The following is a 27,986-nucleotide window of genomic DNA, read 5'->3' on the forward strand; positions in this document are numbered from 1 at the left end:
CTAGGAGACACTCTCTGCCATGACTTATCTCCTATTTCTTGTCTTATAACATCTGTATTTCATATACACTCACATCTTTTCTTACTAAACAATTTAAACTACTTTGTTGGTTTAGATGTTAGAAAAAAAGTAGAAAACGATGTTTATATAAAGCAATTCAGAATATATAAGAGAGAGAAACATGTTTTGAATTTAGAAAATTAGAAATTGCATGGATAGGGAAGAAAAATTTTGAAGTTAAAGTCAGGCATCAGAATGAGATCTGGAATGATTATGAGTTTGTTGTTACTAAAGCGTAAAATGCGATTTAAAATATATAATGGAAAAGTGAAAGTAGTTTAATTTAAAACTACTATCCTAAAAAGGTTCACCACATTTGAAAAGCTAACATATTTCAACAACTACCTACAAAGATAAATATTTATAACATGATAGAATAAGTGTTAGATTTTCATATAGAATACACTCTTACAAACCAATAAGAGAAAGTAGGACATAAATAAGTAATTGCAAAAGAAGAAATCCAAATGGCTAATATGTATGTGGGAAAAATGTACAACTTTACTGGCAATCAAACCAATTCAGATTTCAAAAAAGGAAATCCAATATTTGTTTAGAAATTGGCAAAGATTTTTTGAAAATATAATACCTAACCTCAATGAGGGACCCAGCAAATGACCACTCATTGTCTGTAAAAGTACAATTTGAGGCCAGGCACGGTGGTTCACACCTGTAATCCCAGCACTTTGGGAGGCTGAGGTGAGTGGATCATTTGAGGTCAGGAGTTCGAGACCAGCCTGGCCAACATGGTGAAACCCCATCTCTACTGAAAATACAAAAATTAGCCAGGCATGGTGGAGGGTGCCCTATAGTCCCAGCTACTTGGGAGGCTGAGGCAGGAGAATCTCTTGAACTCGGGAGGTGGAGGTTGCAGTGAGCCGCGATCATGCCACTGCACTCCAGCCTGGGCAACAAGAGTGAGACTCTGTCTTGAGGAAAAAAAAAGTACAATTTGTTTGAGTTGGACTTTCTGGAGGGCATCATTCAGAGCTTTTAAAAAGTTCTTCTCTTTCAACTCACCAAATCCACTTTGTTCAGCAAATTTTTTAATTTTAAAATTTTTAATTTTTATTTATTTATGTTTTTGAGATCTTGGCTCACTGCAGCCTCCACCTCCCAGGTTCAAGTGATTCTCCTGCCTCGGCCTCCTGAGTAGCTGGGATTACTCGCGCCCACTACCACACCTGGCTAATTTTTGTATTTTTAGTAGAGGCGGAGTTTCACCATGTTGGCCAGGCTTGTCTCTAAAATTTTTTATTTAAGTTGGAAAATACAAAGAAGAAATCCCTAAGGAGTGACCTGACTTTCCATCAATAGGGGAATGATTGAATAAATTGTGATATAAACATATTACAAAATATGATGCAGGGTTTAGAAAAACGGTTTTGATTGCTATGGATTGACCAAGAAAGATGATTATAATATATAAATATGAAAAATATATAAAATATGTCACTATTTTGCCATTTTTATAAAAAGCAAACAAAAACCTGGCTATGTATATATGTCTTTATATAAGGCTTAGAAAAGCTATGGTAAGATCCATACACTTAAAAATGGCAGTGATATTGAAGGGGAAAGAACAATATCACAAAGGTAGTGATACTGAAGGGGAAAGAACAAATAGCTATTGCTATCTTTTTAATTTTGAATTTATAATTTTTTAAAACGAAAAGGGTCGGTAAATATTTCTGAGCACCCCCAGTGTACCCTTGGTTTCTGGCTACTAGAAACTAAGTGTCAAGTGCCAGGGACTAAATCTATTATAAGGGAATGATAGGATAACTGCATACTCACTTACAAAGGTGTCGCTGAATAATTATTTATAACAGTGAAATACTGAAAGCAAGTTACATATTCAGTAGTAGGAATTCAGTTAAGTAAATTATGGTATTCCATGCAGTCGGATGCTCAACAGCCATTAAATAACAGAGTGAAAATGCTCACAAGATACTGTATTGTGAAAAGGGCCGGTGACAGATCAACATGTATCAACAAATCCTAATGCTGAAATATATAAATGCATAGAAAAAATTCTAGAAGTTTGTATACCCCCCCTCCAAAAATAAAGTATCATTTGATCATGGGTTATTGGGGGTGTTTTTAAATATGCTTTATATTTTTCCATCTACAGTGAACATTGATTATCCTTACAAGCGTACAATGTTTGTTAATTATTAGAAGCAGTTTCTTGAGAACAAGATATGTGGCTTTGCACAGCATCATAATTGGTCAAGGGAGCTCATTAAGAGAGAAATAGAAAGCTCTGCCATTTAAGATGTTCAGCATTGAATATAATGGACGTGAACACCGAGAATTTAAATCTAATAGAAGTGAAGTTGTTTCTCATCCTCAAGCCACAAACCATTTCACAGACACAATATAAGCTCTGTGGCAGCTTTGTGTGTTGGCACAGGCTGGCAGGATGCCCTTGTTGCAGGGAAATACCACCTCTTCACCAGTTTTACCCCTTCCAAGCAAATGCTGACATCTCCCACATATCATAAAGACACACAACTATCTCCGTGAGGACCCACAGTAATAAACTTGGTCCTGTTGTGGTGGGTGGGATCTTCCACCACCACATTTCTTGGTTTATGGGGTTGACCTTTCTTCTAACATTTTCCTTGGAAGCAGCAACAGTTTATCCTAAGAGACCCACACATACAGATAACTCAAGGAGTGAGTAGACAGAAACCCAACAAAACACCTCTTTATTAGCCTATATCACTCCCAATCTAGCCAAAATATTATTGTAAGGAATGTAACCTAGGGGGATTGAAGTATTATTTACTTCCATGTCTAAGAAGCCCATCCTGTCCTTCCTCTTTGTTTTCTTGGTTCCATTGTCATAGACAAGAATCTGTCTGGTGGGAAGTAGATGTGACTGAGGATGGTCGTATATTTCTACTTCCAGGTTTATTGTGCATTTTGAGTTGGTGTGTGTGCCATTAACCCATAATGATGTGTGGTTGTTGTTCTTTCCCCAGAATGTCGAGTGGTGAAGTCCACTTCTTACACCAAAATAGCTTCATCATCCCGCAGGAGCACCACCAAGAGCCCAGGACCGTCCAGGCGCAGCAAGTCCCCTGCCTCCACCAGCTCAGGTAAAGCAGCAGAGGAGATTTTGAAGAAATTGCCTTGTTCCTGACACAGGATGAGCAGAGGGTGTGCGAAGCCCAGAGTGTGAGGTTTTTAAGCGAGTGTAGGTTCCGGTTTATAATTTTAGAACATGTTAGAGCGGTTGAACAGATTTGCTGGAGTCTAGCATATTGGCTGCAAGAAAAAGCATTGAGCTTCAAAATAGGTGCTTAGTGAAGATTCAGGAAACCCAGATTTGCCCACAAATAGAAGAACGTTACCATCTTGTATCATTTCTATCATCGAAGTTAATCTTTCAGATTCTGGAAGTCTCTGTTAAAGCATTTATCCTACCTGAGACTGGCCTATGACAAGTTTCCCATTTGTATTCGCTGAACCTTTGTTAAACACACTTTTGGCTCTCAGTTTCCTTTCATGGCTCTGAAGCTAAAGGTAGTGAGATTGAGAGGGTGGAGCAGGGATTGCTGCAGTGACCTTGGCCTGAGCCTGCCTCTCAGTGGGTTCTAGTGCTGGTGTTGGAGAGGCTGTGCATGCACAAGATGAGCGCCTCAACCCTACCTTCTCCTTTTTTGTTTTAAAACTGACATGAAGTCAGTTAGAAAGTTTCTTATTCATTTATCTCAGGTGAAGAGTCTGTATCATTATTAAAGGGAATTATTTATTAAATGACACAAATTGTTGATTGGGAATTATTAAATGATACAAATGTCAAAGTGATTGTTACCTGATTTTATGAAGACAAGAAGCTCTTATAAATGAGAATAAAGACCTCTGGGGCCTACTTGGAGGCGTTCTTTTACTCAACAGCATTGGCCAGGGGGAGTGTGAAAAGAGCTCTCAGCTGAGGCTGCCTAAGAAGGAACTTTCCATAGGGTGGATCATTATAGACCGTTACAGGTCATGGGCCGACTAGACCACCCAGCCCACCTTGATTCTCTAAGAGTCTCCTTCCCCTTGGAGTTTTACCAATTACTGCTATTCTCTAGACAGATCTCCAAAGACCACCTTCCCCTCTGACTCTCAGCCTAGGGTGGCATCGATGGGCTGCCAATGCCTCCTTCCCACAGCATGGCCTGCATCCTAGCCAGTCAGGAAATATGTTTCAGAGCACAGCTGGCACTTGAGATGCATCTTGTTTGCCTCTGTAGTTAAGGGTGAGCTGAGAACTCCTTCCTTAGTATGACACTGCTCATCTAAATAGGATGGAGCCCTAAGATGAGGCATTGCTAAAGGATGAGGCAGTAGACTCAAAGCTTAGAGTTCATGAGAGTCACTTGGGAACTTGGTGAAGTTTGTCATCCTGACCCCCCACACCCTGAGATTCTGAGTAAGGACCTAAACCTGTGTTTCAGCAAGTACTCCAGGTGATTAGGATCTGGTAGTCCATGGCCCACATTTTGAGAAACAGTAGGTAAAGGCAGTGGTTCTCAAACTAGCAGCATCACCATCACCTGAGCACTTGTTAGAACTACAAAGCCTTGAGCCCCCTCTCCAGAACCACTGAATCAGAAACTCTGGAACTGGAGCCCAGCAATTTGGATTTTCCCAAGCCCTCCAGCTGATTCCAATGCACACTTTGAGAAGCAGTGGGTTATGGAAAACAGAAATAAAGTAAATGCAGAAAATCATTTGACTCTGGATAATCTGGAGGGAAAGATATGACTTGTTCATCTTCATTTACTGGCATGACAGAGATGACTTCCTTTCTACCTCCCTCTTTGCCTCCAAGTAACAATGTCCATCAGTGTTCTTGCAATCCAAGAGCAGACCTTTTAGATACCTTGATGTGTAGACCAAAAGAGCAATGAACAAAGGAGAGTACCATATGCCAACTTCCTTTTCTCCCTCCTTGCAATGGCCTGGCTTCAGAGAGTCAGTCACCTGGGAGAAGAGAGAATTTCTTTCTGACGATGATCCCTTCCCCAGGATATCGGGGAAAGTGTGTCTTCAAGAGAAATATCACCCACACATAGAGAAGAAGACCTCCACAAAATGACAGAGTGATCCTGGAATTGCTGCATGGAAAACTCCCCTGGAAGAACTGAGCTTGTCCAACTGTCCAGGTTAATATTGAGCTCTGTGGAGGATGTTCAGTCTTAACTAAAGACCATTTCTCACTTTCTCTGATTAAATATGGGCTGTAGGGTCGGGTGTGGTGGCTCACACCTGTAATCCCAGTACTTTGGGAGGTTGATGGGGGTGGATCCCTTGAGGTCAGGAGTTCAAGACCAGCCTGGCCAATGTGGTGAAACCCCCATCTCTACTGAAAGTACAAAAATAAGCCAGGCGTGGTGGCAGGCGCCTGTAATCCCAGCTACTCAGAGGCTGAAGCAGGAGAATCACTTGAACCCTGGGGGGCAGAGGTTGCAATGAGCAGAAATCACGCCACTACACTCCAGCCTGGGCAACAGAGTGAAACACTGTCTCAAAACAAAAATATAAATAAATAAATCAATAAATAAATCTGGGCTATAGGATGAACTCCCATGGAGCAATAAAGGAGAGCAAAATCATAAGCCTAGCCAGCATATTGCCCCCAAAATTTTGGCTACCTAATGCAATCATACAAGGATGTGAAAGAGAAGGAGAGCCTATATTAATGAAACCATATCAATACTATTAAAAATCATCAATATTAAAAAACAAAATTAGTTCTCCATCCAAACCAACTTTGACTTAAATTTTACTTAACCTTTCCTATCTTCTTCCTCTCAGTATATAAGATGAATAAAAAAAAATGTGGGGCAGATGCATCTAATAATGGGTGATTAGCCAAATTCTTATGTTTTTTATATTACAGATATTCTAAGAAAATCAATAGGCACTATAGCTTTTAATTTTTTATTGTCATTGTTTTTAGCAGCTTTGTTGTTAAGAGCTGTAGGTTGTTAGATATTCCTGGATTTAAGTTTGTTTGTTTGTTTCTTTCTTTCTTTCTTTCTCTTTCTTTCTTTCTTTCTTTCTTTCTTTCTTTCTTTCTTTCTTTCTTTCTCTTTCTTCTCTTTCTTTCTCTCTCTCTCTCTTTCTCCTTCCTTCCTTCCCTTCTTTCTTCTCCCTTTAAGTCAATAAAGATGGAGAATAGATCAGATTCTTGTGTACATGTTAAAGAATGGACTGATGAGTCTAATCTTAAAAAGATATTTATGCATATAGGCAATAATTTCATTTTATAATTAACTGGTAATGTAATCACTATTCAGCATTGTAAGAATTTATATTCATTTCTGGAAAGTAATTTTGGAAACTCAAGAAGAGAGGCAAATATATTAAATGTACTTGTATGTCACTGCCAACATTTGTAATTATTCCTTTTAGAAGTTTAAAATGGGTAGGACGCATTGCCTCAAAATCAATAGATTGCTCCAAACAAGCATTTCCACATTCTATTTTTTCTTTGAAGTCCTTTTCAACTCTAGTTGACACCTGGTTGAACTGACCAGCACTAACTTGAAATTTGTGATAGGTAAGTCATACCAAGTAGTATCATTTTCATAAAGAAAGTAGAGTCCAAATTCATTCTAAAATTAACACGTTCTTGAAAAATTAGCACTTCTAGGTGTCTTTAACTTCTAGGTCAAAATTAATTATATAACACTAATCATATTTTGTTTAATGTGAGCTTTTTATGCATTTAAAATTTTCAACTTGCTGCATTTTGACCTGGAGGAGATAACATGCAACCATTTCCTGATTATGTAAGAGCTTATTATATGCACTGACTGTCTCTTGATTCTGACTTGCTACCAAGAGGGACTTGTTCCCACTTTCCTTTGGGTGGTTCCAATTTAGAGAGTTTCACAGAGCAGTCGACTCCCAGTCACAAATGTGTGGATTGTGCCAGTGACCTCAGGACCACCTCCTTTCCCTGGAACCAGACCCAGGGGTTAAGGAGTTCGGCAGCTCTGCCAGTTCTCCTGGAGGCAAGTGCAGCTGCTGGATGTCAGGGAAGCCCCTCTCTTGGGGCCCCTCCACTGCTCTGGCCCAGGTCTCCTGTCCCTACTCAACTAAGGCTTTTGGAACTAGTGGAAAGGCACGTTGAATTATCTCTATACGGATTGCATCACATTTTCTTAAAACAGCCTGTTTAGTGTTTTTCATCAATCATATGGACTCAAACATGAATTTTACTTAAATACTCCATCAACATTGGTATTGCCCCAAACCCAACTACCACTGGACTTTTTAATGTTAAAGCATCTTTAGACCAGGTGTGATGGCTCATGCCTATAATCCCAGCACTTTGGGAGGCCAAGGCAGGCTAGTGAAACCTGGTCTCTAAAAAAAAAATACAAAAATTAGCCTGTGTTTCCTGTGGTCCCAGCTACTCAGGATGGCTTGACCCCAGGAGGCAGAGGTTGCAGTGAGTTGAGATTGCACAACTGCACTCCAGTGTGGAAGACAGAGTGAGACCTTGTCTCAAAAAAAAAAAAAAGTCTTTGTTTTCCCCTAAAACATTAACCTAAAGTTTATAATGATTTCTACTTCAGTGTTTAAATTTCTACTTCCAGTATTCAGTTTCCTATATTATATAGAAATTGGAGCATATTATAAAGTTAAGATCTATGCAATTTTCAGGCTATGCTGCTATGAATATAACATGGTTAACTTATATTTACCTGACACATTATAGTTTACATACGGCTTTTCTTTCTTCAATCTTTTTTGATCCTCCTATTAATTTCCTAACAGCAAGCAAATAAGGCAAGTTATTATTATCTCTGTGGAAATAAGAACACAGTGGCAGGGCTGGGATAACTGCTTTGCTCTGAGTCCCAGAGTTCAGAATGGCACCTCGGGGCTGGCACCGGGGGCTTCTGGTGCTCTAGACACACAAGGCTGGCAGTCCTTGATACCTATTTCTTTACCTCCACTTACTAGAGTTTCGATCCAGAAAAAAATTAAGCTAGTCCCTGGTTTGAGAGTGCAATTCACAGCATCACAACACCTTGCAACATAAGCCTAAGTATTAGTCCCTTGGCACCAGAGTTCCAGGAGGTGAATGATTTACCCCAAATTCCTGATGAATAGCGTTGCTGGACAGAAACCTCCCTTGTAAGTCAGCATTAGAACAAGAATGAGAAACTTCTGTAAATCCTCCCTTTGTCCCTTACCCAGTTCTCTTCGTAGCGCTAAAAGTGATTCAAAATGATTTATTAAAGTGTAAAGTTCATTTACACTTTCAGAACTATCAGTTACAGACCAACTAGTGTCAGGCATTTCCTAGGCACTAATGATGCCCCTATTCTCAAGAAGCGTAGGGATCGAGGCCTCACAGATAACATAATTCACATACCCGTTGAATTATGATTAGTCTCCATAACAGAAAAGGCTGAAAGAAGGCAAACAGAGCTAGCAAAGAGAAACCAGAAGCCTTAATAACACATGAAAAGAATAAAGAGCCTCCAGATAAATTGCGTGCTGAGATGCTGGAGGATGAATCACTAAGAAATTGGAAAATGAATTCTAGCTGCTTCTTAAAGAAACAAGAATCTGTAAGGAGTAAAGAGTTTCATATGGGTTGACTCTTCATACGTGTGTATATATTTGGAACACAGATCTAGTAAAATGTATAAGTTAAAAGTAAACTTATTTATTTTTATTTTTGAGACAGGGTCTCACTCTGTCACCCAGGCTGGAGTGCAGTGGCAAAAGTGAAATTCTTTTAAGCAATTTTTTTTTATCTACATAAGGAAGTTATAACAAAATAACTCTAAAAATAAAAATAAAATATGCATTAGTTTGGTTTTAATAAAGACTGATAAAATTTCAGTTGGCTTTATATTGTTTTCTTAATCTTACAAGGAAACTGTGTTTATCTTGAAGTTTCATAGCTGCAGTTCTCCTTAAAACTTACAGATTTCAAAATTTTGATCTTTTCTTGGATTTGGGAAAGCTCTGGGGCCAGGCATGGTGGCTCATACCTTTAATCCCAACACTTTGGGAGGCCTAGGCAGGAGGATTGGTTGAGATCAGGAGTTTGAGACCAACGTAGGCAACATATGGAGACCTGTGTCTACAAGAAATTTAAAAACTAGCTGGGTGTAATGGTGCACACCTGTGGTCCCAGCTACTTGGGAGGCTGAGGTGGCATGATCTCTTGAGCGTAGGAGTTTGAGGCTGCAGTCAGCCATGATCACACCACTGCACTCCAGCTTGGATGCCAGAGCAAGACCCCATTCCGAAAAAAAAGAGAGAGAAGAAAAATGGCATATTTTGTTTGTTTTAGAGTTTTTATTTCCATTTAGATAGCCAACTTTTTATCATAGAATGATACCCTGTATTTAGAATCTCTGTCTGTGGAACCCATAGCAGACATCACTGAGGCCCAATGAGTGCCTCACACCTTTCAATTCCAATATGAGATAATGTATTTTCTTGCCCTTCAGAAGCTTATAGACTGGAGTAGAACCATTCATGGCAACAACCATTCATTCATTCAGTATGCATTGAGAATCTATAGTGGACCAGCAACGTTGGGTGCTGGAGATGCAAGGGCAAACATTTGAAAGAAGGAAAAGACAAATGGCTTAGTTCATGAACATCTACCATGACAAAGCACCATTCTGAACGCCCAGTCTTAAAACTTCTGTGTGACTCCAGAAATCCTAAAGTCTTTTTATTCATGCTATTTAAATTTTACTTTTTTACAGTTCTATAAAAATATTTTATGCAGCATATGCAGATAAGAATCAAAGCTGGGGAAGTGAAGAGAATTTTAATCAGCTCACTACTAGTCCAGTTTGTGAAATCCTTTTGATTTATATCAAACACCTTCAAAGGTAGATTGCCAGCTATTAATTTTTAGTTCAGTCTTTTCCTTTAGTGTAGAGAATTCAGCCTTATACAATGTATGGAGAATCTTTTTTGCTTTGGAGCTCCAAGGGAATTGTTGAGAACAAAATGCATCAAGAAAATCAAGAGGTTGGTGAGTCATCCCTTGTGTCTTTGGAATTTCTGGCTGCACGTAAGGCTCATCCCTCCTTCCATTTCTTCTTTCTCTGCATCCACCAACTCTCCGTAGTGCTCACCCAAGCAGAACCTCCAAAGATACTCTTCAAAGCCTTGAACCATTATCTTGACTTACTGTCTACTTGAGGGCAGCAGCCTACATCAACTGCTTGTATAAATTTCTTACTGTTAATGCCCCACGTTAATTAAATATTTCCTGAGTATCTACTGTGTTCCAGACATGCATTAGGTCCCAAGGGTGCAAAGATGCTTAAACCACAGTCCTTGCCTTCAAGTTACTTATATTATAGTTGGGAGAGAAACATATACAGCCATGTGTCCCTTAATGGTGGGGATGTCTTCCAAGAAATGTGTTATTAGGCAATTTAGCCATTGTGCAAACATCCTAGAGTGTGCATACACAAACCTAGATGGTGTAGCCTGCTACACATGGCTATGTGGTATGGCCTGTTGCTCCTGGGCTATAAATCTATACAGTATGTTATCGTGCTGAATATTCTAGCGGTTGTAACCAGTGAAAAGCATTTGCACATCTAAACAGGTGTAAACATAGAAAAGGTGCAGTGAAAATACAGTATTATAATCTTATGGAACCACCATCGGATCTATGGTCCATTGTTCACCAAAACATTGTTATGTGGTACTTGACTGTATACCACGTAACTGTAATAGTGTAATAAGTGCTGTGATGATCTAGAGGAAACAGGTTAGATCTCATTAATAGGGTCAGAGAGCTCTTCCAAGAGAAAAGGATCTATACATTTGGATGTAAAAAAGAGCCAGGAGGGCATTCCCGACCAATGTGAGCTAAGGCACAAAGACATGAAACTATATGGCATAGTTAGGGAATAGTTGCTTGTTCAATAAAAACGCAGGCTAGAATTCTAAGAAAGAGTTGGAAAGATAGTGGTAGCCCCATTGGTTGTGGTCCAATTGCACAGGGTCGTGGAAGTATATTTGTGCTATAGGTTGTAGGTATTATGAAGTGAAAGGGAATTTTTCACCACGCCATGAAAGATCGCAGTTGAGTTTTGGAAACAGTGGCACGGTGGTAGAAAAAATTGCTATGAAAGGCCAAGGGCCAGGAAGGCTCTATGAGGCCATTGTAGTCATCCTGAAATGAAATTGTCCAGACAGAACTGAAAGAGCATCGTTGGGAATGGGGGAGACCTCAAAGGGAAATGAAACCAGAAATTGAACTGGATGTGAGGCTAGAAGAAGAGAGAGGAATCAGAGATAGGAAGCAGGTTTGTTGAATGAGGAGAGGTAGGGACTGAGTTTCATTTTAGATATGTGGAGTGTGAGGTGATTTGGAAATGTTTGTAAGCAACTGGAAATAAAAAACTGTTCTAAGTCAGGAGATCTGAGCTAACGATATATATTTGGGAGACCCTGGTATATTGTAGTGATTTGAATAATAGAAACGTAAGGTACCTCCCTGCTGCCTCAAGAACAGATTTGTAAAGATGTAAATGGAACCATGGGGTAAGTCTGCATTTCTAAGAGCAATCGGAAGAAGCAGGGAAGAACAGTAAGAGTACAGAGACAGAAGTCAAAGGGGCAGAAAGTTTTGAGATGAAGGAAGGGGCAGAAATGCTTGATGCTGAGATGTCAGGTAGCATGAGAACTGAATGGGGATCATAGGATTCAGCAATGAGGATGCCACTGTGGCTTACAAAGGAATGGGTAATACCAGATGGCAGGGGGACCTGGTCTGGGAGTATCATTTTTGGGGGTCACCGTGGGTCCTCTCCCAGGCTGGCTCCAGGCTTTACTCTAGCGGGAGCTGTCCTGCAGCAATTGGTTGGTAGGGATCAGCCCCAGGACCGCCATCCACCCTGACCCTTGGTGCTTGTGGTCCCTAGTTCCCCTGTCATAACCATAGCCTGTTCTTGAATCCCAGCTGATAGGGATCAGATCCAAAAATTGCCTAATTTTATATCACAGGACTCTAGTTGGTCTTTTTTCATTGTTTAATTAAATTTTTTTTCTTGTACCCCAAATCGTCACCAACTCTTTTCTCCCCACCCTGTCCACATTCAGTGGGTCACCATTCTCCCTGTGGTGATGCCATCACTAGCTGACATCCTCCCACTTTATCTTACATCTGCCTTGGGCACCAATGTCCAACCTGCTGCCATCACCTGTTGTCTGCCAAATAAAGTCTGGACTCATTCTCAAGTGGAGGACATTTTCCTTTACAGTCATGTCTCCCATTTCTTCTCTGGACCCATGCTCCATCCTAGAAACAAATTTAAATTGTCACCAGCTTGGGCTTTTCCACCTCATCCCTTTATTCCTCTCACTTGGTCTTGCTAGAATGTCTTCCTCTGTTTCTTCAGCTGTCTGAAGCCCACTCACCCAGTTTGGCCCTGCAGACCTCTGCCACTTTCCCGGATCACTTCGCTGTCCAGGGTCTTCCCCAGCCCTGCAGTACTGCAGCAGCTGATTCACCGATGACACGTTGTACCACCTTGCTCAGTTGCAAGGTCTCTGAGAGCAGGGGTTCTTTGTGCATTCTGCAGTGACTGTGAGTTCATGGTAACTGCTGGGTAAATGTTGACCACACGAATGAACTGAGAAATACTAGGAGCTGTTGCCTAAATTTCCTGAGGTTTGGCGCCTTTGGAAGTATTTATTTAAAAAATTAATTCACAGAGCCATATCCCTGTCTCCCTCTCCTCTGTTCCTTGGGCCCCTCCTTCCCTTTATTCTCAGTAGATGGTTTCTTTGAATTGGACCCATTGTCTGAGTTCAAGAAGAGAAGACAGACATGGAGAAAATCAGAGCTCCACCTCACCCATGAGGTGAGCACCCAGGAAGCTACAGTTAGGGAAAAAGTACATCATCTTCCCTCTGTTAGGTAGTTGTCTCTTTTCTCTTGGTCTCAACTGATCCCCAATGTGCCCCCCACCCCCTGCATTTTTTTTTTCTTCTCAATGTGGCAAGCAAGGAACAAAAGCTGAGAAAGAGATTTTAGGGAATGAACAGCCTACACCATGATTAGGGAGTAAAGGAGAGTCTAAGGCAGGAAGCCAGATCTCCCTGGCAGCGTGCCTGAATCGCCACCCCCAAACCCAAGGACACACACATATATGCAAACACATTCTCTCCCCAAATCTTGACAAGTGCAGCACCAGAAATAAATGAGCCGCCTTAAGTGCTAAAAGAAGACAGGGAAACAGTAAGGTTGATTTCATGTCCAAAAAGTTGCACATCTTTTAATTAGATAGTCTCACTTGGAGATTTCTCTGACTTCAGAACCAATTTGAGATACTTACTAACATTTCAGCTTTCACTTGGTGTCTGAGACTTTTAGGAACGCAACTGCAAAAAGAAGGGTTAACCTACATATGCGTGGAAAGTCATTTAAAAGGACAATGAATTTGTAAATTAAGCCAAGTATTTCCAAATTCTAGAATGGTTAAAGTAACTTTGATATTTAATCATAAGCATCTAGAGGACAGGGAGCAATAAGAATCTAGCATGTATTAAGTGTACACTATGTGTGCTGATACGTTGATATCTAGAGCCCTGGACTCGTGGCTCCAGTTAGTGAACAAGAGTGGGTTCACCTGTCTGAAATAATGAAGGAAAAAGCGGATCTGCACACTTCCTGAGGAGTATTATTCAACGATGCACTGTGACCAGTATATGCTGTTGGATCCCTGGCAGGCTTGGGTGACAGCTGAGTTGAAATAAAGGAGCGTCGTGTACCGTCGAGAGGGATAGAAGTCAGCTCCGCAGTGAGATTTCTTCCACAGCTCTTTGGTGGCCAGTGATGTTCATTGGTCCTCATGGTATCAGTGAATGATCCATCCTGAAGTTAAGCACTTCTCATTCAAGGGTAACAAGCACAGCAAAGGAAGACATTTCCTATTTTTTAAAATAAGAAAATGTGCCTATACAGATATAAGCAAAGGAGACCAGAACTGGGTAAAGGCAATGATTCTAATGAGTTCTTTACTAATTCAGCGTTTAGTGGATTCAGATTGAAATAATTCATTGTTCGGCCCTGCTTGGCTGTTTAACAACAACCATATTAGTTTAATTGTTCCCATTCAAGATAAAGAATTGTTTAATAAGGGCCTCTGAAAAATAATGCCATTTTAAGTTGAATTTTAATAAGTTCTATTAAATAAGAAACAAAGCCTTGTTATTGGCACTTAGAGACTTCTGGCATTACAGAGCAAAAACCAAGTGAACTCAGTACATGTGTCAAACTTATTTATGAAAGAAAATTATTTATCCCAGCAGTGATTCAACAAGAAGGTGTGTAATGCTTTCTGGATGTCAAGAACCATTTTAAGAAGTTGCTGATGCTCTTCTGCACGGCCAAGAGGAAGAGTCTGAACAGAGCTCTGACCCTAAGAATACAGGCTGTTCCCAATGTTCAGACAAGTTGTGTTCCAAAAACATTTGATTGTAAATGACTTGTCTGGCACTTGAGTTTCATTTTTCTAGAGATGGCAATGCAAATAGAAGCACTGAGCCCAGTGGTTTTATTAGGTTGGTGCCAAAGTAATTGCAGTTTTTGCTTTACTTTTAATGGCAAAAACCACTTTTACTATTGCAACAACCTTACCTAAAGGAGGCAGATCCAAGGGTCCCGGCAGTAGAGAGAGAAGCCTAGGCATCCTTAGCCCTACAGACGCGAGGAGGGTTCTGGACATGCCTTGAGGTGCCAGGACCGGCCACTCATAGGAAAAGTGCGAAGTTTTTTGAGTAAGACCTAAATGAAATCTAGTTTTAGCTCTGCCATCTTCCAGCTGTTTGTCTTTGGACAAGTTACGCCACTAAACCTGTTTCTTCATCTAAAACAGAAAACATTGTACCAACTTACATGGCAGAACTGGTGTCACCTAAGGTGCTTCTGTTCAAAGTGTCCAAACTCTCTGTGTCCTTGCAACCATGCTGCCTTTTGGCCTTAATCTTCTACAGCCAATCAATTACCAAGTTCTATAGTTTTTACCTCTTACATTTCTCTGGAATGTTTCCATTTACCGCCACCCCGTGGCACTACCCTAGATCAGCCACGTCAGCATCTCTACCGTAGGACCCTTAAATGTGCCCCACTCTCTCCTACCTTGACATTCTCCTTACACCCAGTATTGTTTCCCTGTAATCCACTCTTGACAGGGCAAGAGCTCTGGAGAGCATTTTCAAATGCAAGCCTGATCCTGCGACTCCTGCTTAAAATCTTTTTTGTTTTTGTTTTTATTGTTTTGTTTTGTTTTTGCTTCTCATTGCCCTTTGGATAAAAACCAAACTCCTTAACATGAATTTTAAAGCCCTGCTCACTATGTGACCCCTGCCTCCATCTCATTCCTGAAACTCCTCCCCCTCCCACCGCACATACTTGCTGTACTAACTTATTTAAATCTCTTCAATGCACCACACTGGCCTCCTTTCTTGCATCCAGCCCTGAAACAGGGGATCCCTGGGCTGAGGACACTTTTCCTTCATTGTGCCCTTCCTGCTTCACCAGGCTAACTCCTGTATCCACTGCCCTCTATGAAGGGCATAGGCCAACTCTGACTCTGTTGGTTATTAGGATTCCAGTTGCAACACCCAATACTTCTGTTGATGGCTGTTGTGATACCTGGGCTCTTGTCTTCTTAGTTTAGAAGAATTTAAACAAGAGACATACAGCCAAGGAGAAGCAGCAGAGAGTCATTCATTGCAAAAGAAAAAGAGTATTTTGAAAGTTAGATGCAGAATGAACAGTATACCCTGAGAGAGTTCAGGGTGAGCTGCTTGTAAGGGTGAGGCAGTGTTGATTATTGCTGGAGAAACCCCCTTTATGAGAGTCTTACATGATAATTCATAAGGAGATGGGAAGAGGTGTTGCTAGTAAGCATGTTCTGGCTGGTCCTCTGGGTGCACATGCGCTGTAGCTGTACGTGCATGTTCATATATCACGTGTCTCATTAGCATCTTAAATCTCCACCCAGGGGTGTGTTTTTTACTATAAATGAGCAAAGGGTCAGTTTGATGACAATTAAAATCAAAATGCACATGCTCTAGAGAAGGGACAGTCCCTCCTGAAGATAGCTTTGCTTACATGAGCTCAATTACAATGCGAATGCCAAGGCTTATTGTATTGGCTGTGAGGTCACCACCACTGCTGCATCCCAAGAACATGGTCACTTCCTTGACTATCCTGCCTCACTTCCCCTCTCAAAATACTTTATTGTAATTACTAGCTTAGTTCTCTGATTTACCTGTAGGCTAAAGGGCTGACACAGTAAGGCAAGGTAGTAGTAAGAGTGCAGGTTTTGAACTGCCTAGGTTAGATTTTGCTCCATATTTGTTTGTCAAATGACTCATCATCTGTAAGCCTCAATTTCCTCACCTATAAAATGGGTGGAAATGATACTGCCAATCTTACAGAGTTATTGTGTGAGTTAAATGATGTAATACACATACATGCTGATGCATATAGATGCATATATGTGCATATATAAAAGGTTTAAGTGCATTGACTGGTGCATAAAAATGCCTTCAATAAACTGAGATACACATATAATGGGTACTTACTAAATATGTACAGACTTTTATTGTTTTGTTTTGCTTTTTAAAGCAAAGTATTCCTGAGACTGTTTTCTTGTGAGTCCTTTGTCTCTCTTTCTTAATTTTCCATTAGCTGGGTAAGATCAGAGTCTCAAAGTAAAAAGTGTTAACACTGTGTTTGCTTCCCTATTTGCTCATTTTTTCTGCCAATCTATGTAGCCTTCAGGTATAACATAAAGATGTGCAGTAGAATGCGGGTGAGCAAAGAAAATATATTCATAAAATGTGTTCTCCAGCCATCCAGTAAGGCATCCCTTCCTTACTAGTTGTAGACTCTGCTTCTGCCATTGTCTTTAATCCTTGCCTATTTCTGAGCCCCTTCCTTAGAAGCTACTGGCTGAGGAAGTCTAATGTGATGAGGTCCGAGCGTGAAGTTCACTCAGCAAAGACAGGAGAGTGGCATGCAAGCAAATTAAAGCATTCTTAGCTTTCCAGTTCACTCTCTCTGCAAAAAAAAAGCAAAACAAACAAACAAACAAACGAACAAAAAAAAACATACATAGCTTTTTAGGCTTCTATTTTTAGGAGTTGCCAAATACATTTCAAAAGCAAAACTACAAATTAATGCAGCATGGGGTATGTGACATTTTTTAAGGTCTTTGGAGGAGATGACAAAACAAGGAGCTTCCCACTTTCCAGGGTTGTAAGTTTTTGGGAAAAATCAATAAACATCCTACCTTGCCACTGAATTGTGTGAGGGTTTCCGGATTACCTGGTAGTCACCAGGCTTTAGAAGAGTTATTGTCATTTCGATTTTCAAATGAGTCACTGGATCTCTTGCCCCCAGGGCCACTTCATTATGATTCAGTGCAAAGTACTGACAGCACCGGGGCTTCCGGGAGGGAGTGGTGTCGGGGTGGGGGTTGCTGTTGGCAAGAGGCTTAATTGACACCTTTGATGTAGCCTAAGACAGAACCTGCACCTCCCACTGCTGCTTGGGAGACGTCAGCTTTACGCAGAAAAGGCATCTGCTGATGAATCCTGCATCTCATTCAGCCTGCTCTGGGAGCAGCCTTAGCCATCCTTAAACTCATCCAACCAATTCCCGTTTCCGCGGGTGCTTGGCTTAGTGCTGAGACGGGATTCTGCCCTTGGTATTCAGGTCCAACACTAAGACTGTGTCCATGTTAGAACTCATAGAAGGTAAGTGAAATGCATTGCTGCTCTCCCTTGTGGAAAGCGTTTATTTTGCACCCTCAAGAATCTATGTGTCTCCTGGTTAATTCTACTTCACTGACTGTGGGGCTGTAATGTTGTCATTTTTACAGGTAAAATAGAGGCAACCTGATACATCTTTATAAAACCATGTCTTTAAGTGTTTCATTCTGTTGTCAGAGATGATGTTACTTAGAGAAAAGAATTGCTTACTTGAGTTCTGTGGCTTTAGTTCAGTTTAGTGCAAATATGCATAAAACTCTTGAGAATTGGGTAGAATTCCAGTGATTTGAACTTGTTAGCAGTTTTTCTTTTCAAAGGCAGCAAAGAGAAACTGTGAGGAGTTTCTCAGCGTCTGTGGCCAGTGACTGTCCTGTTCAAGTCAGGTCCATCACAATCAGGCTGGGGGGATGGACAAGACACAGGTGGATGCAGGACATTTTTCTAGAAGTGGGTTATTAATTATACAAATACAGTGATCTATTTATCAGGTCATTGGAATGTCACTGGTGATCTATGCTTATATTTATTCCTGCTGGGTAGTACTAGGTAGCTAAACTGAAGAGTTAAGAATGAACCTCATTGAAAATGTCTCAGGACCATACATTCCTAAAGTCCCTGCTGGCACAGTTAAAGGCATCATTAATACATTCATCAGGAAAGTTATGAAAGGTACATCTTAAAAAATAATTCTGTAACCTACTGCTCTGTGAAACACAGGATTTGCAAAACTGTGACTCTCTGAAGGCTGCTTCCCAAAGCTCTTCCTCAATGTACACATGGAAGGGTGTCTAGAGTTCTAGTACACAGCTCTCTCTCTAATTGTTTATTTCCTGGAGATGATTTGTCATGAAAATTATTTAACGTGCCATTTTTCTCTGTGTGTGATTCTTTGTATTTCTAGTTAATGGAACCCCTGGTAGTCAGCTCTCTACTCCGCGCTCAGGCAAGTCGCCAAGCCCATCACCCACCAGCCCAGGAAGCCTGCGGAAGCAGAGGGTAAGGAAATAAGCAAGCTGCTTGTTTCAGACTTGTCTCAGCCTTGGTGCAGAGTGGTACAGGTGCCAGCAAATTGTGCTGCTCGTCTCTAGGTGATATCTAGGCTAGAACAGGAGGTGACCAATGGGGAGTTGCTTATTGCTGTGGTTTAGCTAGAACTCAGGGCTTTTAGCTTCTCTGTAACCTTGTCCAAATCTTAACTCAGAAGAATGCACCTTTGCTACTTCACTTTTACACACTCCTCTTTTTGTTCTGACTGCACAGGCTTTATTAGCACTAGTTTATAAGCCTTCTTAGTTGTGATGAGTTTGATTAGATGTCACCATTAAGGGAAAGAAGAAGTGCTGTGAATGGAGGGGAGGGCTCTAGTGGAAAATTGCTTATGGTACAGATGGGGCCCCGGAGCAGCAGAGGGTCCATGAGGTAGGGGATGGGAACCTATGACACGTGCTTTTGTGGATGAAACTCACATTGAGCACCTTTTCATCACTACTTGCATTTATGGGCAATTTGGCTGAGCTTGGAGACCACAGTGAAAAAGTTACTGGAAACTGTTAGCTTCTCCATGCTAAGGAGGAGGGTGAGGGTTAGCGCTTCTTTCAGGTTGGAGAGACTACTGTTCTTATCCTGTCACAACCTGTACTGTTTGTCTTTTCCAGTAATACCAAGGCAAAAATAAAAGTAGTGGGAAGGAGGCAAAAGGGGAGGTACAATGCCAAAAACGGAAGGCCCTTTATGGTCCTGATTTCAGATGCGAGGTCGGGGGAATGTACGCTTCTGGGAGGTTTCATGATGGTGCTCACCGAACACTTTAATAAGCGAGGACTCCTTGCAGTCTACTGCACTCAAATGCTAGATTCTTGAGTTTGGTTTCTTTTAATATGTGTTTTAAAATACAACTTCTGCCGGGCGTGGTGGCTCAAGCCTGTAATCCCAGCACTTTGGGAGGCCGAGACGGGCGGATCACGAGGTCAGGAGATCGAGACCATCCTGGCTAACACAGTGAAACCCCGTCTCTACTAAAAAAATACAAAAAACTAGCTGGGCGATGTGGCGGGCGCCTGTAGTCCCAGCTACTCAGGGGGCTGAGGCAGGAGAATGGCGTAAACCTGGGAGGCGGAGCTTGCAGTGAGCTGAAATCCGGCCACTGCACTCCAGCCTGGGCGACAGAGCGAGACTCCGTCTCAAAAAAAAATAAAAATAAAAATAAAAATAAATAAAACTTCTGAGTTCCATAAAATTAGGTGTCATCCAGGATGGAAGGCCCTCTCTTCAAGATTTCTGCACAGGTTGTGTCTTTAGGCTGCCAGACGTCTAAGAGTGTGGGGCAGGGAGATTCATTTGGTCCCTAGCTCCTTTGGAGCCTGTTGCACCAAATATCAAGTTTGGTTATCTTTCGCCACTGATTCATCTGGCGTCAGGTGGAGCTTGTTTTGAGTGTTTGATGAAGCCTGGGATCTGATGCCAGCTTGTCCACTAAATGGCCATGGTATCTTAGATAAGCCTGTTATCTTTTCTGGGTCTCCGTTGGAAACACAAAACAAAACAAGGAGGCTCTTTCCAGATAGAAAGTCCAATACTTCTGTTCTACTTCCATTTGAGTGTTTTCACTATGATTTTTTCTTGGCCACAGTCTAATTTGGGATTTTAAGGTGTTGGAATCATTCGCGAAAAACTCAAAGAATTGGCCAAATTTATTTACTCTCCTAAAGGCCTGTCCTTGAGTGGAGGAAGAGCTGGTCAGTCATTCTTTTCTTGTAAACATCACGCAGTGAGGCATCAACCTATAGGGACCGCCATTAGATACAGAGCAGGAAGGGCCCTCTTTCTGAGAACATTCTCTCTCTTAGAGTGTATGCTTTCTAGAGGACACCTAGCATAGAAATCCCTCTTTATACTTTGAGCTAATTGAACTCAGATTAAGGATTTATTGGTGTCATTTATGCTTAGTTGTTGAGATTAAGAGTGATTGGGAATTCCCACTGCTGATGGGAGCTTCTCTCCCTGCTCGTTTATCGAGGAGACCTCCATCGTAGGGATGTAAAGCTATGCTCAGATGTCCCTTTCTTGGCGGAATGGGGCTAGAATTCGCTGCTTCTGCTTTCTGTATTTCCACTTTAGTATGATTTTGTCCAATTGAGGCAGAAAATTTCCATTCAGCTCTGGGGCTATTGGCTTATATAATTAACATTTCCTGCACTTGGGGAATGATTATAAGATATGGCTGTCTTATAGATTCTTCATTTTACCATTTAAATGATCAGTGCAAACACCATACTTGAGAGAAAAAAAAATCCCATTTGTTTTAGGAGGACAAAGGGTTTATACCATCTGAAAACACTTATTGAGCACATGTTGTGAGGCAGGGCACTGGATATATTCTAAGATGGTTCCATATCCAGGCTTTTGAATTTGGGCCATAAATGAATGTCCGCATCCATGTGCTGTGTCAGTGTATGAAGGCATTCCCAGCTGCTTTAGCCAGAGGAGCTTTCATCTTAGCATGTAGGCAACTGCATCAAATAATCCCTCCCAGTTAAAATGGGCCTAGAAGATCCCTAAAAACTAATCCTGTTTCAAATTTGGTTAATGGTCTTCTCAAATGGTTGGCTATACTCCTATGCAGGAAATACTGACATAAGTGAAAGATGGCATGTGCTAAAAGAAGACACTTCAAAGAATAAATTAACTCTTTTTACTGCAGATTGGAAAACAGTAGCTACTTCTATTTTTTCCTTCTGTGTTGCCTAGCAACATAGCCAAGAAAATGAGTTGACTACCCTCACCCCAACACACACACACACACACATATGCACGCGCACACACCTTGCCCCTATTTTAAAAATACAGGAACATAAGGTGTTTTTTCAGAAGGAAGGTTGAGACATTTGACTGGTTTCTTCACAAATAAGAAAATCTAGTTTTTACTTATATTAGTTACAAAATTTAATTACCTTTTTTTCTTCTGTTAAAATCACATTTTTATGTTACCTCTCTTGACATTTTGGAATAGTCTTATACAATGAAAAACCTGCATGCCAGACATTTCTCTTCATAAGCATATTCGTGGCAATGTACCAAGTAACCTATTTTTCCGAAGCAGAGTTATTTAAGTTGCTGTCTACAGGCGTTTGACTGGTCACAGAAGCAGAGCCTGGAGACTCTTTTCCCACTCATGAACTTTTTTTGGTCCCATTTCTTAATCCATCAGGAAGAAATGTGTTGTGTTATGTAGGCTGAATGAAGCTCCCCATTATACTCCCACATCACTGACTTTTGTAGATTATCTGATCAGTCAGATGATGTGAGGAGTGGGTGGTACAAAACAGGAGAAAAGCCAACTCTAGACGCTCTCTGCAGATCTGAGCTGGTTGCCTGGCTACCAATTGAGATCTAGTAGCAGGAAGGGGAGGGAGGAAAAGAGAGAGGAGGTGATGAGTGAGTGGTCTGTTGGAGAACAGGGAAAGAACATTGGGAAGGGATTTGGGGTGAGGTGGGTTAATTTTGCACTCTTTCTGTCGTCCAAACATAATATTTTGAGAAAGCAATGCTTTCTTGGGTTTTATGCTACATGCAACTACAACATTTGAGTTGCTGCTCTGGGACCAGAATTTGCTGAATGCCATCTGAGCCTCCTTATAAATTATTGTATCTTGAGGTAAGCATGTTCCTTTTCTACCAAGAATGGGAAGGAAATGGTCAAGGAAGAATTGCCTAGTCACACAGTAGTGGAGGTGACCTTCACAGACCTCAGGGGCTATGCAACTCAACGGGCATCAAGGAAGGTGAAAGATTATGAATAGACCAAGAGGCATTTTCTTGCTAATAAGGTGAAACCAGCACCATTTTGTTTATTTAGACGGTTTCTCTATTATTATCTTTCCTCCTACTCCAAGTTGGTGACTTGAAAAGGTCAATAATATTAGAAACCGGGGATGCCCATTCAGTGTTGCTCCCACGAGAGCCACAGGGCACCCAAGAAAGTTGAGTAAACAAATCTATACCGCCCTTCATCTTGCAGGACCTGTACCGCCCCCTCTCTTCGGATGACTTGGATTCAGTAGGAGACTCAGTGTAAACGAAACAATGGAGCAATGTATATGGTTTGTGATTGGGTGAAGGTTTCACATTTCCTAAGCAAAAGTCTAACAGCAAAATACACAAAAGAGTTTTGCATACCTTGAAATGATAAAAGACCAAATCATATGAAAGTAAATATGTAGGCATTTTATATTCATGATGTTCAACCTTGAAATTGAAAGATTTTAAAAAATATCTCCCACATTGATTTGATTGGGGAGAATCTGAACACAAAATGCTGAGATTTTTGTGCAGCGCCTGGCTCTAGATGAATTTCATTTACGGACCCAATATTGAGTACGAGAACACACTAATCGTGTGGCAATATAGAGCCAGAATTTCCGTAGATGGAGTTTTCTTCTTAATTATAAGTAGGCAGAGAGATATAATTTTTCTGTACTTTCTGCAAAGCATATTAAAATGGCACTAGTAGGCATATTTTTTCTTAAGGTTATGTTGTTTTTTTAAATTTGAATTGCTGGTTTTTAGAGGTATTTTTATTGCAAAATAATAAAAATGCTTGGGTAGATTTTTTTCTCCCTAGACAGTAGAAAAAGCTACTTATTGTTTTGTGGGTTAGTATATTTGAGAGAAAAAGAAAAATTATGACAAGGACACATCTCATAAAGACTCTAAAATTAGGCGTTAGGAACTTTCCTTGTTTTTGTTGTCAAGTAAATTTTATTTTTTAAAGTTATTTTAGTAGAAACAGTGTAAATTTAGCTTAAGCTATATGCCAACATGAAGAACTTGGCTAATGGCATTGCTATAGATTGTATAATTTTTTCTTACAATCATATACATAATTTTTTAAATGTGTAAAAACTAAAGCTGGGAATTTTTTTTTTTTTCATACAGACCTAAAAAAAATTGTATCTGGACTTTTTCCAGGAAATCCATTTGAAAAGCAAGATTCACTTAAATGGTGCTGTATAAATCAGGCCTAGAGTATCCAAATCTCCACTCTGAAAAATTCTCAATCTTGCTGGTGTTTTGGAAATTTTCATATGCAAAACTCCTTTTGTGTTAAACCAATTAAGTCTATGATTATAACCCATTGTTAAACATTAACCTACTAATTCTGCTCTTCTAGTCCTCTATTTTTAGAAATTATAGTCAGCTTTGCTTAAACATAAAATAATTATTTTAAGTCTGAATGTTAAAAATTAATTTAATATGTATAGTCTATTGTATTTAAGCCATATCCTAGCGGTCATTTACTTTTACTAGTTCAAACACTAACAATTTAAGACTTGTGAAGCATGGTTTTGATATTCTCCGGGCTTGACATATCTCAGTAGGTGACAAATTAAAAATGTTTGATGCCATTTCGAGGCTTTTACATGATTGTTTTTCAAATTTTACTTGAAAACAATTTTCAAATGTTTGATTCAAGATGGAGAGAAATTCAGTTGTCACACGCTATTTTAAATGTTATTGATTTATCTCCCTGATAAATTGTTCAACTAGCAAATTTCACCATCTGGTTTATAGTTACATATGTTACCATCTCACTTTACAAGTGAATAAAATATTCCAACCAAAAGAAGAAGAAGAAGAAAAAACATCCAGGCAATCTAACAGCATTTGAAAACTTAGCTAGCCCTATAATAATTAGTGCCTCATTATGCTGTCTGTTGGAGAGAAAGACATTTCTCTGGCAGATTATTCAAGAGCTGCAAACTGAACCATTCCATCTTGAAAGAACAGTTCATAATAATACCTGTTCCAGGCTTCAGGTTTTAAAACTGTTTCCAATAGAAATGACCAGAGACTCCTGCTGAGATCAAAAGGCTGCTTTGTTTTAGCTGAAACAGTAAACATCTGTGAGGTTGCCTATGCTGGTGTCTGTTTTAGTTATGTCTTTGTAAAATGCATTACTTAATACAGTTGAGTCCATAAAAGATTAGTATGTATTTGACTAAATTGCCAAAAATGCAAAGAAAGCAGTGGAACAGTTACTTTAAATCTGGTGGGGTCAGATGGTCCAGAACAAAAATAAATTCCAATAATTTTAACTTCCCTGCACTGTCAATCTTATGGACAACTACTTCTAGAAAGGTCCAATAAATGCTATTTGTTCTAAGTGGTAGATATTGCCAATTGATATAGAACCCATGGCTTTGTTTAGACAGGGCAAAAAGAAACTGAACTTGTACTAATTGCCGATAGATATCATGGCCAACTTTCCATTCAAGCAGTTCCAAGGGAAGTGCTTTCCACAGCATTTAATCTCTTGAACATATGACTTCTATTAAAGGACTGTTCAGGGGCTATATATATCATTTACTTTTTGAAAGTAAAGTCCCTCAGAGATTGAAACAGCACACCATTTATAGTCTTTGAGATCTCTTTTTTATGCAAAACATAATTCTATTAAACTAAAGCAGAAATAAAAAATTCTTAGCAACAAACCAGAAGTTTTCAGTTCATTGGTGGAACAGAATTGGTGATTTATAGGCGCTTATGATTGACTTACTTATAGAATTCTTTATAAAAAAATTCGGCAATGAATTTTTAAATTGTTCTACTGAGCAGGGAGCACTTCAGCAATAGCCATGCAGTTTTGTCCTAATGATAATCCTAAATGTGCTCTGAAGACATCGCGCTGTAGTTCAAAGTTCGATACTTTTTCACTTGCTCTCACTTCTTTCTTAGACGTAGACATTGTAGAAAAAGATATTAGGAATATTTCCCTGCTTTCAGCATTTTAGAAGTGCAAAACTTAAAAATATATAAAGTGTGAAGTTCAGTGTGAACTCAAAAGACTATAGTTCTGAAAGCCACATGGTGTGTTTTGTCTTATTTAATCATCTAGGCAGGGGGAAAAATCTACACTGTTTCCGTACTGTCATAGAATTTTAAGAAGTGTCAGGTTCTCTCATTTGTATACATCCCTGTGCACATATATTGGCTCATCTAAATATTAAGAATCCAAAAAACATTTTCTAAAACCGTTTGAACCAGCACTAACGTACTATATATGTACCCTACATAACCAGCTGTGGAATTTCCAACACATGTCCTGAAGATCTGTACATGATTGGACTCTTTTTTTCTTTCTTTCTCTTTCTTTCTTTCTTTCTTTCTTTCTTTCTTTCTTTCTTTCTTTCTTTCTTTCTTTCTTTCTTTCTCTTTCTTTCTTTCTCTCTTTCTTTCTCTCTCTCTTTCTTTCTTTCTTTCTCTCTCTTTCTTTCTTTCTTTCTCTTTCTTTCTTTCTTTCCTTTTTAAACTTAAAAACAATGAAGTGTGCAAGTCAGATTTCTTAATGGAAGTAAATGAAGATATAGAATAATATTCCTGAAAATTCCACATATTTTAATTCTTGGACTGCTAAATTTTTCATATGTGGCCATATATCTATACAGGTGTTTGGGTGTTTATGTAAATTTGCCAGGCTTGGTGTGTATGTGGGTATGCTTCTGTAAGTATCTGTGTATGTGTATAAACCATCAATAGTAAAGTATAGTATTTGTGATACAGCCTTATAAGTGACTGGCTCTTGTGGAATTATACATAAAATCTTCATGTCATAAAGTGTTACTCTGTGACATACTAGTTGGGACATGTTTAAGTTAAAAACCAGTTTGCTCAACTAGTATGGCAAATGGTTCCAAATATTCAGATGTACTGATTTATCAAAAAAATTGAAATTCAGCCAAATCCAACACTGTGTTAACTATTAAATATAAGTAACATTAATGTTTATATTGATTTATCTTTGTGTTCAATTATTAACAAGATTGAATACTATGACTGACTTTTTTTTATTGTGTGTTTATGGATGACTTGTAGTGGTTGTCCGTCACTATACACTAAAAAAATGAAACCCTGATACAGTTGCAGATTGTCAAGTACAATGTTGGAACATAAATAGAAGAGAATCCAGAGTATATTTGATATGAAGTAAGTTTAATAACAAAGCCAGATAACCTGTAAGGCGATCCTGTATGTTCTTTCAAAACTCTAACCTGTTGACAAATTATGAATATACTTGCTGTATGTGTGTATATATCTACATAAATATATACACACTTGAAAATGTTAATTGGATGAATTTACTATATATGCATACATTTGCTCATTTATGCATATTTGCATTAGCCTTGCTAGCATCGCTATTTGTGCATGTTAGTGATAACTGTCTTTGATTGAAATATCCCACAGAGGCATAGTGTGAAAATTAGAGATATATTGAATTCAATATACCAATTGCCTGATATAGTGTGTTGTACTGTCAGTTGAAAAATATTTGTAATTTTGTGCCTGTTACGCATGTGGAAAAAAGAGGAAATCAGAGGTCCTCACTATAATTTTTAAGGGTGCATGACATATGATGTCTTTAAAATACGGTTCATTTTAGTAAAGATGATGGATAAATTCCAAGATAGTATAAATGATGCATGTAATACATGAATGTTTGTATTATATATGGCCACAAAATGTTTTTGAAGCCAGGGTAGTAGATATCTAAAGGTTATAGGCAAAGAAGTATGAAAGTTAACTTTCTTGTGATGTGTTTTTGAGGAGTTGATACTCATCAGTAAGCAAGGAATTGAGTTTATTTTTTCTAAGAACTCTTTACTTTGAAATATATTATGAATGTTGTAAATTTGGATAACATTTTTATAAAGAAGTTAGATACTTTCTGCTCACAGTTTCAGTTGATTGGATGTGTATTCTCTTAAAAAAAGCATTTGGTGTTAAAACATTTGACACAGCAATATATTTTTTAAATCCATCAACTGAGGCCATCAGCAGAGCTTTATAGAGCGAAGCATTGACAAAATGTTTCATTGAACTACCCAATTTTGAAAGTTCAATTACTTTGTGCTGTGGTTTCATTGCAAAATGTTGTACCTTGTGTTTCACACTGGACCATGTTATTCCTCTTGAAGTTAACTTTGTGACACTTACCACCTTAGAATAACTATATAATAAACAGGAAAAACTGCCTATGTTGTTCAGTGAGTTTCTTTCAGAAAACTTGATAAGTAGACGCTGCAATTGAAATGACCACGTGTGGGGTAAGGGTGACCTTCACAATC

General features: G+C 39.5%; 1 protein-coding gene across 7 annotated transcripts in view; it reads left to right on the plus strand.

Moving 5' to 3' along the window:
• DCLK1 (doublecortin-like kinase 1) overlaps positions 1 to 27,986 on the plus strand; it is a 369,212-nt gene that overhangs the window by 264,170 nt on the left and 77,056 nt on the right. For 2 of the 7 annotated variants that reach the window (XM_011993009.1, XM_011993008.1), the window contains exons 4-5: positions 3,051 to 3,167; positions 18,764 to 18,858. In XM_011993009.1, coding sequence (XP_011848399.1) covers positions 3,051 to 3,167; positions 18,764 to 18,858 — 212 coding nt within the window. Of the gene's footprint in view, positions 1 to 3,050; positions 3,168 to 15,159; positions 15,169 to 17,495; positions 17,848 to 18,763; positions 18,859 to 20,147; positions 20,151 to 22,879; positions 26,047 to 27,986 lie in introns of those variants that run through there. The other 5 variants (XM_011993011.1, XM_011993010.1, XM_011993012.1 and 2 more) reach the window with 4 other exon arrangements.

The sequence above is a fragment of the Mandrillus leucophaeus genome, unplaced genomic scaffold, assembly GCF_000951045.1.
Source record: "Mandrillus leucophaeus isolate KB7577 unplaced genomic scaffold, Mleu.le_1.0 Scaffold421, whole genome shotgun sequence".
NCBI classification, from domain to species: Eukaryota; Metazoa; Chordata; class Mammalia; order Primates; family Cercopithecidae; genus Mandrillus; species Mandrillus leucophaeus.